This window comes from Gorilla gorilla, chromosome 5, assembly GCF_029281585.2.
Source record: "Gorilla gorilla gorilla isolate KB3781 chromosome 5, NHGRI_mGorGor1-v2.1_pri, whole genome shotgun sequence".
Classification (NCBI taxonomy): Eukaryota; Metazoa; Chordata; class Mammalia; order Primates; family Hominidae; genus Gorilla; species Gorilla gorilla.
The window spans coordinates 17,961,570-17,978,203 of NC_073229.2; the positions used below are offsets into that span (position 1 = coordinate 17,961,570).

A 16,634-nucleotide genomic window follows, 5' to 3' on the forward strand; every position below is an offset into this window, starting at 1 on the left:
GAGAGCTAGATGGGCCCTTGGACTACTGTGGTCCTGCTTCCAGACAGTTCCTGAGGGCTCTGCCAGTCCATAGTGATGTCCTCCTGCTCAAGGAGAAAATGAGAGCTGAAAGTGGCATTCAGTTTTCCATAAGACTTCATTTATTCCACTTAAAAGAACTATGTTTAGTCTTAGATTATGTCCTTCTTTTTGTTGTTGAAATATTCTTCTGGGAAATGATGTTGTAGTAAGTGGTAGAGAGGCCCTTTGTTTTAGTTTGCTTTTAAAAAGCCCTTATCTGGCCAAATGAAAAGTACAATATATGCATCCCCCAATTTTATTTTTAATGTTGACAATGCGCAAAATATCAAAGTTGGGGAATCACTGACACAAACGTGGGCTGGTTTTGTGTGTAATGCTGTGTGCTGATAGGGCAGCTCCACCATATCTGTCTGATGAGGAACATTCTTCCCACTTACCTCTGGGTGGAGTGGGGGCTTCACCATCAGCCTTCCAGCTGGAAAGCGTGCTGGGGCAGGGCCTGTGGGTGGGGGGCCGTGGACAGATTTCTGCCCGAAGAGGAAGCAGCTCTCTGTTATGAAACCACCTTCCAGAGCCTGGACCCAGATAGAATACTCTACTCATTTGCTATTAGAAAACAAACAAACAAAAACTTTTTTTCTAAGCAAAAACATACATATTTACATATGTAATGTATAAAAATATAGATTTTTTATATATAAGGATGCTTGCCTTTTTTGGACTTGTCCTTTGCTTTCATTTGCAGATACACTTTTGTATCATTTGCAGGAAGGAGGAGCACCCTGTGTCCCTGTGGCCTTGCTGCTGTTATAGCGTGGTCTGGTACCATGGGCTTTTAGGGTAGGGCCAGCTGCCATTCAAGGTGCTCAGCCAGATCTCTGGGCTCCCACTCCAACAGGCAAAGTCCTTTTGAGCAGGACAGGACCATCTTAGATCCTACAATGGGGATTGAGGCCTCCAAATCTTGCAGTCCTGGAGTGGGAAGTAGTTGTTCAGCCTCAAAAGTGAACACCATGTAGTGTGATGTACAAGCTCATCCACCATCTTTTCTTAGACTCTCTGAAGGTCGGTAGAGCCCATCTGGGCACTGGCTCTTGGCCTTTGATGCAGAAAGGAAGGGACCCAGGCAGAGGGTGCTGGTCTGTGACGAGGGAGGGAGACAGCTGCAGGTGACTGGGCAGTTTGCGAGTCCCCTCTCCCTGGAGGTGCCCCTGCTGCAAGGACCGCGGGCAGGAGCGGGCATGATAGCCCCAGGCGCTGTTTGGTGAGTTTCTAACGCAAGCGTGGTCCGGTCCGTGCTTTCTTGTGCAGCATTCGCTGGCTCTCTGTGGACCGAGCCTATTCCACGTGGCTGTGCGTGGACGTAAAGGTGAACTGCCGATGAAACGGAGAGCAGGAACAGGGAACTTGTGTTCATCGAAACAGCTTGCGGTAGGATAGTGCTTCAGACTCGCGCTTCTGCTTCTAACTGCAGTTGAGCAATAGAAGGACCAGGACTGTGGGTATTTCCCACTGTGGAGGAGGGAGTTTAATGACCAGAGTTGGGGCTTCTGTCATCAGCTTCCCTGGAAATAACACCCCCACACACAGTCCTGCACCAAAGTGGCAGTGCGCTCGCCTGCCTCTGGGCTTTTCTTGGAAAAGGCATTTCTAGGAATATCTCTCTGGCTTGGCCTTGTGCCGAATTGTGTCCATGAGTCAAGTTGCACTGTGGGGCTCTAAGCGGTCGCCTTGTTGGCATCCTTCCGGCTCCTGGGGTGGCGCTGCGAATGGCCCTATCATGATGCCTGCACGAGGGCTCTGCAGCCCAGGCCCCCAACATGGTGGTGGATAGGAGCTATATCCTGTGGGCTCTACTGGACTTAACTCTTACTACAGATGGAAAGAGCTACCGGGGGGGTGGTGGTGCAGAGTGGGGTCACCTCTCCATAACCTCCTCAGCTCCTTCACACGCCCACTCGGCTCCCTGGGCACAGATGGGTTTGGATGGTGCCAGGCTGAGCACACTCCCCTCTTGTATTTTGAGATGTGGCAAGGCTGACTCTTGAACCCAGGTTCAACCCCACAATATGTAAGAAGCCCGGTTTCATTGTGTCTGTGGTTGGGGATGTGCAGATGTCAAAGCCAGATATAAGAAGTGGTCCCCACTCCAAGGTTTCAGTGAAGGGATTCAGTTGTCATCTTTACAAGACCTTGGTGAGGTTCATACAACTGAATGTGACCCCAATCCTGTCCCCACTCAGATGGGCACCTGCTAACTTTCATGTTGCTGTGTGGTCTTTGCAGTGTGTTCTGACGTCCTCTGTGGTTTTTCATTTACTCAGGCGGTCGTCATTCATTTCTAGATTTGCTTTTGCTTTTTTGGCTGCTCTGCGTACAGACACGGCTCTTTCTGACCAGAAAGAGACCCACACAGAGCAGACCAGCGCGGGCACAGCAGTCAGGGACAGAGTCTTGGCACCCTTGGGAGGCCACAGCAGCGTGAGCAGCTTGGGGGACCAAGGAGGGTGCCGTCCAGCTGCACCCCTGCAGCCAGCCAGTCAGCTGCCCCAGCCTGTGCACTGGCCTGTCTACTGCGGCCTGCAAGGAGGGCAGGCACCCGGTGTAAACCACCAGGCAAGTTGCAGACCAGCAGTCTGGAGCCACTTCTGGGCCAGATGAGTTGGCTCAAGGTTTCAAACATTTTTGAACTAGTTGTTGATATCAGGTAGCATGAATTTGGCCATGAGTAGCAGAATACCGTGTTTGACTGACACATGGCATTCTAAGGGAGAGAGACACTTGGCAGCAGGTGATGCAGCTCTGAGCATGGCACTCGCTCCCAGCTCCACGGCCGGAGGTCAGGGGCAGAGATAGATCACTTTCCTCTCTTCGGGAAGGGAAAGGTTTTCCAGAAGTCCCTACCCACGGCCTTTCCATTGCTTCCACATGGACAGAGCTGCAGGAAGACAGGGTGTCTTTCCCAAACAAGATCAGTGCGGCTGACATGTCTTGTCCAGTTCCATTATCTCCAGGCCAGCAGACTTCTCTGCCAGCCGCAGACGGCTAGTTGTGCTGAAGGTGTGGGGAGCTCCCAGCTGGCTACCCAGCTCTTTGCTGGGGGCTAGGCTCCTGCCCAACAAGGCGCCCTTCGTGCCCCACTCTGCTGTATACTTGGCTTCGCGGCCTGGCTGTAATGGGTGTCTGCTCTGGAGTCTCCTTCAGCACTGATACCTTAGATTTCGGGATTACAGCAGGAATCCTTTCTTGCCTGCTGTGTACCAAGCCACCTTATTACATCTGGGTGCAGGTATTCTGCTACTCATGGCCAAATTCATGCTACCTGATATCAGCAACTAGTTCAACAATGTTTAAAACCTTGAGCCAACTCATCTGGCCCAGAAGTGGCTCCAGACTGCTGGTCTGCAACTTGCCTGGTGGTTTACACCGGGTGCCTGCCCTCCTTGCAGGCCACAGTAGACAGGCCGGTGCACAGGCTGGGGCAGCTGACTGGCTGGCTGCAGGGGTGCAGCTGGACGGCACCCTCCTTGGTCTCCCAGGCTGCTCACGCTGCTGTGGCCCCCCAAGGGTGCCAAGACGCTGTCCCTGCCTGCAGTGCCCGCTCTGGTCTGTTCTTATTTACATCTGGGGGCAGTTATCCCTGGGAAAGTTAACAAAAGCAGATGTGCTAGTTAGAGATGTCAGGTCAGAGTCCGGAGCCCTTGATTTGGTCCCCTAGGGATTTGCGCTTGTGGTGACCCTTGCAGTTGTTGCAGAACATGTGTGTGCACGTTTGCGTGTGCATGTTTGCGTGTGCACGTTTGTGTGTGCACGTTTGCGTGTGCACGTTTGCGTGTGCATGTTTGCGTGTGCATGTTTGCATGTGCATGCATGCACATGGACAGTTGCTGCTGCTCCCTGGCTGTCCTCATCTCACTGAGCACCTGCCGTGAGGTCGCTGAGTTTCTTCTGCAGTCAGTACCTGGGTGAGTTTGTTAGGCCGTGCCTAAATTTCTCATTCTTATTACATTCATGTGCCCTGGCATTCTGAATGTCTTACAGTTTATCAGAGTCCCTGGCAAATTGTCAGTACTCAGTCAGTGTTTAAAGAGAAGTCAGTTCGTCCGTGGGCAACTTTTGCTGCTTTATAAGCCATTCAAAGGTAGAAGACATTGGAGAGGTACATGTGCTATCCGTCCCGAGGTGTCAGGACTTAACCCACAAACCAGTCCAGAATGAGGTCTGAGTGGCAGGGGACACACATGCTGGTTGGGAGCGCACCACAGTGGGGCTCGAGTCCTGCCTGGCTTTGTGCCTCAGGGACTTGGCACAAGGCCGTGCAACCAGGCACTCCCTGAACGGTTAGGGGCTGAATGAGTGACAAGAGAAAAGGGCAGTCTGAAAAACTAAAGAGTTAGAAGAAGAAAGGATTAAGGCACGCGTCATCATTTAGAACTTAGTTCTATTATTTGTTTATTTATTGAGACAGGGTCTCGCTGTGTCGCTCAGGCTGGAGTGCGGTGGCATGATCTCGGCTCACTGCAGCCTTAACCTCCTGGGCTCAAGAGATCCTCCCACCTCGGCCTCCCAAGTAGCCGGGACTACAGGCATGCACCACCACACCCAGCTAATTTTTTTTTTGGTATTTTCTGTAGAGATGAGTTTCGACATTTTGCCTCGGCTGGTCTCAAATTCCTGAGTTCAAGTGGTCTGCCCACCTCAGCCTCTTCAAGTGCTAGGATGATGGGTGTGTGCCACCGCGTTCAGTCCATTCAGGACTTCAGAGTTTGCAGAGCATATTGGCATGTATTGCCTCATCCGCCCTGTGAGATATCAGCCCCACTTTATAACTGAGAAGATAAATGGCTTGTCCGGGGCCACAGGGTCCAGTAAATGGCAAAGAGGGATTGGAGCCAGAATTTCCATTTCCCTACAGCTCTCCACTGAGCTGCAGACAGGACTGCCAAAGTCCCGGGAGACCAGTTTGAGAGAATGCTTTTAGATTTTCCAGATTGCCAGGAGTAAATTAGCTTTTAGGACTTGGAAAGCCCACACGACGTGGTCACCTTCCTCACCTGCGTCATGGTGGCCTGTACCATCCACAGCTGGTGTGAGGGTTCCTGCTGTGCTGCTGGGGCATTGAGGGGCTCCGCTTGAACATGGGGGGCGCTGTCCAGAACTTCCCTCAACCCCAGTCTGTGGTAACTGTGTGTTTCAGGGATTTCTTACAGAGAAATTCCAAAACTTCCAGACAACCCACACCCTTCCCTAGACCTCAGCATTGTAAATAATGGATTCTGAGGCTGAGACAGCTCCAGCCACAGACAGTATGACCAGGTTTTGATGGTATAGGACTAGGAGAGCTTTCAGTAAACCACAGGAAGAATAAATTCTGGTTTCTTTCTTTTTTTTTTTTTTTTTTTTCCTCTGTTGCCCAGGCTGGAGTGCAGTCGTGTGATCTTGGCTCACTGTAATCTCTGCCTCCTGGGTTCAAGAAATTCTCCTGCCTCAGCCTCCCTGGTAGCTGGGATTACAGGTGTGTGCCACCACACCCAGCTAATTTTTGTATTTTTAGTAGAGACAGGGTTTCACCATGTTGGCCAGGCTGGTCTCGAGCTCCTGACCTCAAGTGATCCGCCTGCCTCAGCCTCCCAAATTGCTGGGATTAAAGGCGTGAGCCACCACACCCAGCCATGTTCTGGTTTCCATTACCTGGTGGATTATTTGATTATAGCAAATGGTAATGTAGTATATGTTTCAAGATAGCTACAAGAGAAGCTTTTGAATGTTATCACTACAAAGTGATAAATGTTTAAAGTGATTAAGCATTTATCAGGTAATTATCCTGATTTGATTATTATACAATGTATACATGCATTGAAGTGTCACACTGTAGCCCATAAATATGTAGAATTATGTGTCAATTATACAAAAAATCAATTAACATTTTAAGAAAGAAGCCTCAGGTAGAATTTTCTTTTCATCATATATTGAGTAAAGTAGAGAGATGTCATTTCTCTTTTTTTCTTTTCCCAGGACAAGACATTTCAAAGAAAGTATTAAATTCATTCACGAGTGCCGGCTCCGCGGTGAGAGCTGCCTTGTACACTGGTACGTGTGTCTCTTGCTTAATAGCGCTTTAGCATATTCTGGTCGGCTTGGCTTCCTATCAAGTGTTTTTCCGTGTATGAATAATGGTTTCACCTCCTAATAGTTTTCTGTAAACCCTGAATCTCAAACGCGTGCTCCGTTTGTCCAGCGCTGTGTGTTTTCAAACGCGTGCTCCGTTTGTCCAGTGCTGTGTGTTAGTCACCCTTTCCTTCTGTTGAAGGAGAACCTTAACTCGTTTTGCTTTTGTTTTTTTCCCATTTCCACTGCTAGGATGTCTGTAGGGACCGTGAAGGTTACTGGACAACAGAAACTTCCCTTCGCTGGCTTGCCTCCAGCATTTCATCAGAACAGCCTCTTACAGATGACCCAGATTCTGTAGGCTCATCCTTGAAACCTCAGTGGCTTTTTGAAGACACTGTTGTTTTTTCTTCAGGAGACTTGATTGCAAATGTGGATTTTCAGTATCGCGCTACTGTGACACCAGAATGACCCAGTTTAGTGACGGCTGTCTGTTTGCATCCTGCTATATTTTGTGTAGGCACACACACACACACACACACACACACACACACACAGTGAAAAGAAAGCTACTGTATCACGCTTAACCCGAGGATGATGCATCTGAAGTGCTTGGCAGTGTGCCTGGCACATAGAGAGTTCTCAGTGAAAGTGGGATGGCATTTTTATGACCACTCGTAATCATGCTAATAACATGGCTAATTTGTTCAGGGAACCAGTAGCCAAAATTCAGGAGCCAAGGCTCTGTTGTCCAAGTGCTAGGCCGGACATGTCCCCTCTCTGTCTTGAATGAAGTGTGTTATTAATTAACTGAAAGCCTAACAGTCTTTTGACGTTCCCCGAAACAGTTCCTCTTGCACTGTAAGCTCTTTAGGACTGTGAAGTGATAACTCCTGGGGAATATTGCTGCTGAGGTTGGTGGCAGCCCTGCCAGGACAGAGGGGACCCAGGGACCCAGTGCATGACATCCAGAGAAGCCACCTATGAAAACTGTAATGTGTTCTGAGGGCCGATAGGGACGACAGGGAGGACGCTAGATAGTTGAGTTGTTTTTAGAATGGTGTCTGCAGTTTCATACAGTTCTTGAAATCACATGATTTTTCATCTCACTTTTTTAAAGAGTAGAAAGTGTAATAAATACAAATGGTAGGATTTTAACGTTCATTTCTGTTTGGCTTTAACATACCTTGGGGGTTCAGTTGGAGCCAATTAAAGCGGAATTCTGGAACTCCCACTCCTGGGCTTCTCCTGGCTCCTAGTGAAGGTGAATCTCCAGGGTTGCAGCCCCAGAGGATCTGTCTTTTAAAGTCTCTCCTGGTAGTTCTAATCTGAAGCCCTAGTGAAGAGCCACTACTTGAGTGTGGGGTTTTAAAATTATTATTTATATTTGAATATGTGTAGGCCTGATATTCTAGGAATTAATACTTCATACAGTTGTGTGCACCTAAAGATAGGCTTTCCTAAAAGTGAGACATTTGCTGAACTTCCCCATCTTAACCTGTTGCTAGAACTCTCTAAGTCTGATGAAGCACAGCCTTTCTGTGACCGCCTTCATTTGCATGTACATGTAAAACGGGTCTCACTCAGCCTGCTCCAGGTAACTGACCCTAACCGTTACTGCCTGCAGGGTGCCTTGCTCCCACCCTGCGGACACAGTGTGCCTGCTCTGTACTCTGCATATTTATGTCAGGAAGAGTACAAAAGTAAGATTGGGTAAGGGCTCTCTACGTCATGGGCTTTAAAAATTATAGATCTAGCCCTCATATAGCTGAGAAAACTAGACTTTTAAGGAACAAGAAGCATTCTAAACAAATGTAGGTTATAAATGGGTTTGTCGCGTAGGCCCTGGAAGCCTCGTTTCCTTGGAGTACCTCAGTTATGTCGTTTGTCCGGGGAAATGGGAAAGACCTGAGGAGGGGCTGAGGAGCAAGGGAGCATCTGGAGCCACAGCCCATAGAAAACCAATAAAAGAAGCTCAAACAGCGGAAGAAAGCGTGCGATTCTAGTGCCAGGAAGCAGAGGGAGCTGGTACGTTGAGTGCTGAGTGGCTTCCTGGTGGCGAGCTTGCTGTCCACATATAATCCAAGGCAGGAAGACTTTCTAAACAAGGTCCTTAGAGTCCCCTGCTCCACATGGATTGGGCGATGGACCCGGAGATCTGAAACTGCCCTCACACGTGTGCTTCTCTTGGCCCCGCAGCCTGGCCGGGGTCTCCAGGAGCGTGACACTGGTGATCGCATACATCATGACCGTCACTGACTTTGGCTGGGAGGATGCCCTGCACACCGTGCGTGCTGGGAGATCCTGTGCCAACCCCAACGTGGGCTTCCAGAGACAGCTCCAGGAGTTTGAGAAGCATGAGGTCCATCAGGTAAGCAGTTCTTAGGGGACATCAGAGATGCAGGCAGGTGCCCCTGAACAGTGCCCACAGTCTTTCCGTACACAGCCAGCATCATGGCGTTTGGAGTTGAAAGGCCCACAGAGGACATCGGCTCCCAGGGCGCCCAGCTGCACCCCTTCAGAAGTCGTCACGATCCCTCGTGCACCTGCTGAAGCCACAGGCGCCTACCCTTTGTCATTCTCCTTGTGCCTGGTACCCCCTACTAGCTTGTTTCTCTCCCTTTGGGTGACGTACAATTTCCTTGGTCTGGCCTATTTTCATGTCCTAGGCCAGCACCTTGAAGGAGCAGTTCCTTCTCTTGCTTGACCCCGGCTGGCCAACCACAGAGCTCTGATTTCCCACTGCTGTTTGTTTCTCTGGTTATGTGTGGGACCATCTCTGTGGTGAAGTCACAGGTGCAAGCCCACGTGGATGCAGACGTGCACATGTGTGTGACGTTTCGGGTTTGTTTCCATCCTCTCCAGTATCGGCAGTGGCTGAAGGAAGAATATGGAGAGAGCCCTTTGCAGGATGCAGAAGAAGCCAAAAACATTCTGGGTAAATATAAGGAGCAAGGGCGCACGGAGCCCCAGCCCGGCGCCAGGCGGTGGAGCAGTTTTCCGGCACTGGCTCCGCTGACCTACGATAATTATACGACGGAGACCTAACGCAAGCGACCTGCTGCCTTCCTTCCCACTGCTTGTCTTCAGTGTGCCCGGCTGGGCAGGGGTGCGGTGGTGTTGGCCGATGAGGACAGGAAAGGGAGATAGCCAGGGCGAGGTGGGGCGAGGGCTCCTTCCCCCAAGCAACACTGCCCAGCCCTGCTCCAGGCCCCTGCACTCCGCCCACCCCTACCCTGGCTGCACCTGAGCTTGCTGCCCCCGGGGATGTTGCCCAGTGGCTGTGCACTGCTCTGTGCACGTGGGTGTGTGTGAGTGCACTTGTGTGTGGGTGACTAAGTGTATGGATGCATGTGTGTGCCTGTGTGAGGGTATGTGCACCTAAGTGTGTACATGTGTGTATGTTGTAAAAGTGTGTCTGTGCACATGAATGTGTGTGTGTGAACTCTTTCTTACTGCTGGAAGTCACAGAATTCATATTGCTGCCCGGGTTGGTGTGGCCACCTTTCCCTTTGTCCAAGACTCCACATGGAAGGCATTTGAGCTTGACCTCCGAAAAGCTACCCAGCAAAGAGCAGTCTGTGCCTCTGAGCAGACCGTGAGAACTCAGGGGACGAGTGGCTAAGAGCATGGCCTCTCCCAGAACCCACCCAGGGTGGTGTGGTGGGGGCAGCAGGGGCCAGACTCCTCTAGAGGGAGGGTGGCTCTGGGGCCCTGGAAAACGTGAGAGACTGCCCTGAGCTGGTCCAGTGGGCCAGCACTTTATACCAACTCAGCATTTAAGGGAAGTATCTTAGATTGCCCCCATCTCAATGTGAATGCACCAGGCTGAGGGTTCCCTAGCGCCTCGAGTCAAGGCCACTTTTCAGCCCATCGAGCCCTGAGTTCTACTTGGTGTTTGTTCTCTGGAGCTGATTGCACTTGAGCTCTGTGGTGGGCAGGCGCACTTTAGCCTAAGTTGGGTGCCCCAGGGCGCCCCCTCCTCTCTGCCCCTTGCCAGCTTCATTCACTCCCAGCCTCTCGCTGTCCTCACTTTGCAGGGGCTCCTCCTCAACGTTTGCATGCACCTGCAAGAATTGGGAAGAAAGAGCATTTATTAGGCACTGTAGCAATTTGCATTTTAAAATGCCTGAGCATTTATTAAGCTTCTTGGTATTCACTTGGGTTTGATAATTGATCTGAGCTACCTCATTGAATGTTTTTGGAAAGGTGTTTTTTGGTATGCAAGTCAGCTTTGCCTCACAGTTGAAAATGTTCGGTCATGATTGCTTTTGAAACCAAAGGGGAAGGTACCGATATCATTGAGCTATTTAAAGTTGCCAGTTTGGGCTCCAGTAATGCTTTCTGGTGGGTAAAATTCCACATTCAGGCCACGAGAGCATCTACAGTTTGTACTCTGGGGCTGCAGGCATCCTGGGACGCTGTACGCAATTCAGTGGTCTAGTCCTTTATACCGACTCAGATTCCTTAAGCATGCAGAGTCACTCGAATGAAAAAACATACTCGACCTCTCCCTAAAAAGATGTTGCAACCCAGTTTCTCTGAATTCCACCACAAAAAGAGACCCTGAATAAGAAGAGCAGTTTTCCTGTGCGTATAGAGGGTGTGTCAAAGGTGAGCTTTTTGGGGACCGGGAAAAACAAAGTTGCCTGAATCCGCGCATGTGCACAGGCCCCGGATGTACACCCGGAAAGGGGAGTGTGGCTGTAGAATCATCCATCCGTCTACAGCTAAAACAATTTGCCAATAAAGTACATGTTTTTCCTAAGCCAAAAATAAATATAAATACGTTAACAGAAAAATGATTTAGGATATTAGCTTGAATGCTTAAATATGTGCACCTTTACAAACCTCTCAGTGTATTCTTGGAGTTCTTGAAATGTTGTTTTAATATTTGTTGCCAGTAATGTTCTTTCTTCACAGCCGCTCCGGGAATTCTGAAGTTCTGGGCCTTTCTCAGAAGACTGTAATGTACCTGAAGTTTCTGAAATATTGCAAACCCACAGAGTTTAGGCTGGTGCTGCCAAAAAGAAAAGCAACATAGAGTTTATTTTTAAGTATCCAGTAGTGATTTGTAAACGTGTTTTTCGTTTGAAGCTGAATATATATGTAGTCATGTTTATGTTGAGAACTAAGGATATTCTTTAGCAAGAGAAAATATTTTCCCCTTATCCCCACTGCCGTGGCGGTTTCTGTACCTCGCTTGGATGCCTGTAAGGATCCCAGGAGCCTTGCCGCCCTGCCTTGTGGATGGCTTGGCGCTCGTGATTGCTTCCTGTGAACGCCCCCCAAGGACGAGCCCAGTGTAGTTGTGTGGCGTGAACTCTGCCCGTGTGTTCTCAAATTCCCCAGCTTGGGAAATAGCCGTTGGTGTGGGTTTTATCTCTGGTTTGTGTTCTCCGTGGTGGAATTGACCGAAAGCTCTATGTTTTCGTTAATAAAGGGCAACTTAGCCAAGTTTAAGGTCACGTGCGATGCATTCTTCCCTAGCCAAGGGGCAGTCACCACGCGCCCTTCTGCCTGTGAGGGATTCCAAGGCAAGATTGAAGCCTACTCCTGGTTTTATTTTAGAGGCTATTGTTTTCCTCCAGAAGGCGCTATAGCAGATGCTACAAAAGGTGAATTCACGTCTCCAAGAAAGAAAAGTAGGCCATCAGTATGAGGTGAAGGGAATGTGGACATGAGAGTTAGTTATGTTTTGCCTGCACAGTGGGAGCGGCGTATTCGGCGCCTGGAACGAGTTGTGTTTGCCCAGGAGCATGCAGCCAGCCAAGCCGTGTGCATCTGCTGCACAGCATTGAACACAGCTACTCTCATTCCATCTTCAGCTTTTAATCCGAGGGAACGTCACCTGACTTGAAGAGAAATTTAAGTCAATTTGTAAAATTTCCCTTCTCTGATCTGGTGGAGGAAAAGGGAAATTTAACGCTGCTAGGGTAAGTTTGGGTTGATCTAAAGGCAAGTGAACTCATGAGCTGATTGACTGTAGGTGGCAGACTTTATGTAGAATCTGATGCCTTGAAGCTCCCGGCAGCGGCTCAGGGGAGCGGCTGGGGGCCACAGGAGAGGCATAGAGAGGTAAGGCACCTTGCCAGGTTCCCAGAGGTCTGACTCCTGAGCTTCTAGCCTCTGCAGCAGTCCGATGAGCGTGAGGGGACACTCTGATCAGTTTCAGGCAACAGAAGCACCTCGGGTGTGACGATGCTTATCCTGACGCAACGTGCATGCCTGGTATGGCACAGGTGGCTCTGTCCTCGGGGCCTCTGAGTGTTTTCATGGGCCAGACCAGCGAGCCCTGGTTGTGTCTCCTGTGGGGCCCACTCAGGAGGCAGCAGCCAGGCCCCAGCACAGCCCAGGAAGACTTGTGTGTGTCTCCCGGGGTGTGAGGCAGTAGCCACAGCAGGAAAACAGGTTTTCATGCAACAGCCCCAGTCTGCAGGGTCACCCAGCTCTCAGCCAATGTCACTCCCCACTACCATGTCTTACTGCAGGATTATATCTGACACCAACACCCATCATCTCACAATTGCGTGCTGCTCTGCAGGTCCCGAACTGTTGCCCCTAAGCTTTTTAAACCGACAGAGAAGGCATTTCACTCACTCGAGGCTCAGAGGGGCTGTGAAATGCACCTCAGAATGCGCCTGAAGATGTCCACATTGCTGGGACTGGCACCTGCTGGATCTTTTGGTCCCAAATCAGTGGGCAGGGAGGGAAGGAGTGAGGGCACAAGGGGCTGCCAGCTGTGGCTGGAGAAAGCAGCTGGGAGGAGCTCAGCAGAGTCACTCATGGGCTCCGGCCCAGGGCTCTGGAGGGTTCCACTGAGGCAGGGCCAGGCCCAGGCAGCAGTGTTGGTACAAGTGTTGAAACCAGGAACCTCTCCTTGCCTGCCCCCCTCCAGTCTCTGGGAGTTTGTTTTGGGCCATCGAGTGGGGGCAGTAAATTCCTGACCTCTGTCTGGAAGCTCAGGGCCATGCTGAGATGGTATTGACCATCTTAGATGTTACAAGCCAGAGATCCTGGTCTGTTCACAAGCAGGCCAGGCCTTGTGGTTCACCCTGGAGATGGGAATTGGCAACCTCTGAGCCCCCGTGAAGACATGGGCGTGTACAATGAGGTGGGTCGAGGTCCACGGCACTTTCCGTTATGCTGTTTTTTCTTCAATTTCTTTGAACACAGATCTTTTCTAGCCTGAAACTCAGAATCACAACCTATAAGCATAGGAGACTTAACTGGGTCAGCTGCCTCTCCATTCATTCATTCATTCATTCATTGACTTGACAAATTTATATTGATCGTAACAGGTGCTATGGGATCCAGCCAGGCCTCAGACACACTCCTGATTCTCAGAAAGACTGTGGCCTGGGGGGGTTGGCGGTTAGGAAAGTTGTCACTCACAGCAGGGGTCCCCAGCCCCTGGGTCACAGACCAGTACTGGGCCATGGCCTGTTAGGAGCTGAGCCACACAGCAGGAGGTGAGCCGTGGGCGAGTGAGCATCACCTCCTGAGTCCCACTTCCTGTCATGTCAGCAGTGGCATCAGATGCTCATAGGAGCACAGACCCCATCGTGAACTGTATGCGAGGGATCTAGGTTGCACGCTCCTTATGATAATCTAATTAGTGCCCAGTGATCTGAGATGGAACAGTTTCGTCTCGAAACCATCCCTGCCCCACTCTGATCCATGGAAAAATTGTCTTCCACGAAACTGGTTCCTGGTACCAAAAAGGTTGGGGACTGCTGACTTACAGGACAGCATGGTAAGGACTATTACAGCTGTTCCTGGTGCCATGTATGGGGGAAAGGGGTGAAAAGACACATTCCGGTTTGAGGAGGTGGGAACATTTAAGGGAAGTGTCTTAGAAAACGCAGTACCTAATTTAAGACCTGCAGTATAAGCCATGGAATGAGCTGGGCATGATGGGAAGGAAGGAGAGTTCAGGTGGAGGCCCAGCACGTGGGCTAGCCAGCAGGCATGAAAGACCTTGGGGTCAGGAACGAGAGCCACTGCAGAACTAGAGCAGCCTCCCCAGGGCTGGGCAGTGCTGGGATTGTGCCAGCAAGCCTGCGAGCACAGCCAAAGCCTGACCAGCCAGGTTTACTTCTTAGGCCAGCCCTTGGAGCTAAGCAGGCTGAGAGGGGCAGCACCTTACCATGTTCTCAGAGGTCTGACTCCTGAGCTTGTAGCCTTGTAAGTGGTGCGGCTGCAATTCTGCATATGGTGGGGGAGTGGGGGACTTGCTGAAGGGTGCTGAGCCAGCAGGACGCATGATGGGTGTGCAGACAGAAGGCTCACGCAGGTGCCCAAGTGGGGTAGGGCTGCATGTTGGGGCCAGTCAGGAGGCTGCTGCTAGGACTATGCCGGTGAGAAAAAACAGCAGCCTGCCACAGGTCATGGTGGTGGAGATGAAGAGGGGCCCAGCAGGCAAATGGACTTGATGGAGGGTGGGGAAGGACATGCAACTATTCTTGGTGACTGATTGCATATTGGGGAGTGAGGGCCCAGCGCCCCGCCCGCTCTCTGGGACCTTGGTAACAGTGCAGTGGCTCTTTTGTCTCAGCATCTTCCTGTACTGTGTGGTGTGTGTGCCTCTGCAAAAAGGTCTAAGGAAGATGCTACAGAAGGGGCTGGGTGGGTCCCAGATCAGGGGCCTCCAAGCGGGGCTGTGCTTGGGTGTAACCTGGCTCTGCGGTTAGGTACCACGTTTGTCCATCATCCAGGACACATTCCCAGGGACCAGACTCATGAAAATGAAGGTTGAATTCAAATTTCCAATTTCCTATTTTACTGTGAAGGATAAAATATTGGCTCTCCAAAGACTAATGTCATCTCCTGGTCAGGCTAGCTCTGTTACTGTCATTAGCAAGATTTGGGGAGATTACGTTAGTCCTGGGGCATTGTGCAGTGAGCGTGAGTGGTCAGGACCTGAAGCTGGGTAGCCAAGGCTCTGTCCATACCTGCTGTGTCTCCGGGCTGGGGTGCTGCTGGTGCAGCAGATGAGGCACATGTGAGAGCAGGGCTGCTGCTCCTGAGAGGCTGCCTTTCCTGGGCCCCAGGCAGACCCCTGCTGCACACCTGTTCTCTCTGCCCATGGTGATAATTATTTTGTGTGTGTGACAGAGTCTCACTCTGTTGCCCAGGCCAGAGTGCAGTGGTGCAGTCTCGGTTCACTGCGACCTCTGTCTCCCGGGTTCAAGTGACTCTCCTGCCTCAGCTTCCCAAGTAACTAGGACTACAGGCATGTGCTACCACGCCTGGCTAATTTTTATATTTTTAATAGAGATGGGGTTTTGCCATGTTGGCGAGGCTGGTCTCGAACGCCTAACCGCAAATGATCCACCCACCTCAGCCTCCCAGAATGCTGGGATTACAGGTGTGAGCCACTGCGCCTGGCCTGCCCAAGGTGATTCTTTTCTCAGATCACCTTCCTTAAACTTGAGTGTTTCCAGATCTCCTCAGCGCCATTTGTGCTTTTCCCTGGGTTCCTGCTAGTGGCTGTTTTTGTTTATTGGGTGCCAGCTCTTTCTAGTTTCAGTCTCAGCAGAGAATTCTGTTTCCAACTTCTGGAGCTGCCTTATGTTATTTGGACACAAGACAGCCATAAGTTCTGCTGACCAGGGTGTGCATGTGTGGGCAATGTGTATTTTATTGTTTTAGTTTTATTTCAGAGAACACCTTAGCCTCCTGGAGAGTTACATGTGCAACATCTCGGAGAGTGCTGAGCTCAGGTTCCTGGCCATTCAGGTAGCTCAAGCAGCAGGCACCTGAAAGCACTCCGAGAAATGGCCAAGCCCTCATCGCACAGCCAGAGCTGGTCACAGTGCTGCTCTGCACACCAGCCTCTAGTCATAAAAATAAGGAACACACTAAGAATCACACCCCTGTGATCCCACATCAGATGTCTCCTCCCATCCTGAGTTATTAATAATTTTATTAAGAATATGCTTTCAACACGCTTGTATTTATATATGTACTTAACAAGAAATCACCAAGACTGCAGCGGGCAGTTCCTCTTCCCTTTCCTTTTCATTGCCCAGAGAAAGGGAGAAAAAAAACACTGCATTTGACTTGTCACTTGGAGGCTTAATTCCCTTCTTACATGCAGCAGCGGGGTCTCCTTCCGCCCTCAGGCACAGCTTGCTTTGAGACTTGCAGTATCACAATTAGTGTTCTCTTGCAGCTTGGACTTAACCAGCTTAAATTACCATCTGACTGAAGGGTGCGAGTGCTGGGTCTGCATGTGTTTCTTTCCATTGGGGGAAAGATTTGCCAGTGCATGTTTGAACATCTGCAAGTTTGGGTTTATTTTGGCTCCAAATCTGTATGCAAACTGTTGGTCATAAAGAGTTAGAAGTTCACAGCGAACCTTCCTGAAGCTTCTAGTTCAGTTTTTAGAGCTTGGTGTTGGAAGAGATCTATTTCAGCAGGTGCCTGAAAGTATGGGGAGTTCAATATTCTAATTGCGTATAGTGGCAGCTGTTGGTTTAGAGGGAGGTTTAGCAGAAAAG

At 50.3% G+C, this 16,634-nt stretch overlaps 1 protein-coding gene across 5 annotated transcripts in view; it reads left to right on the plus strand.

Annotated features, from left to right (window-relative positions):
* The window catches only part of DUSP22 (dual specificity phosphatase 22), a 58,960-nt gene extending 47,363 nt beyond the window's left edge, over positions 1 to 11,597 (plus strand). For 3 of the 5 annotated variants that reach the window (XM_019029925.4, XM_063707285.1, XM_055391037.2), the window contains 3 exons: positions 6,037 to 6,111; positions 8,329 to 8,500; positions 8,995 to 11,597. In XM_019029925.4, the coding sequence (XP_018885470.1) occupies positions 6,037 to 6,111; positions 8,329 to 8,500; positions 8,995 to 9,177 (430 nt within the window). In that variant the 3' untranslated portion in view covers positions 9,178 to 11,597. The remainder of the gene's footprint in view (positions 1 to 6,036; positions 6,112 to 8,328; positions 8,501 to 8,994) is intronic. The other 2 variants (XM_019029927.4, XM_055391038.2) reach the window with 1 other exon arrangement.
* The last annotated feature ends 5,037 nt before the right edge of the window (positions 11,598 to 16,634 follow it).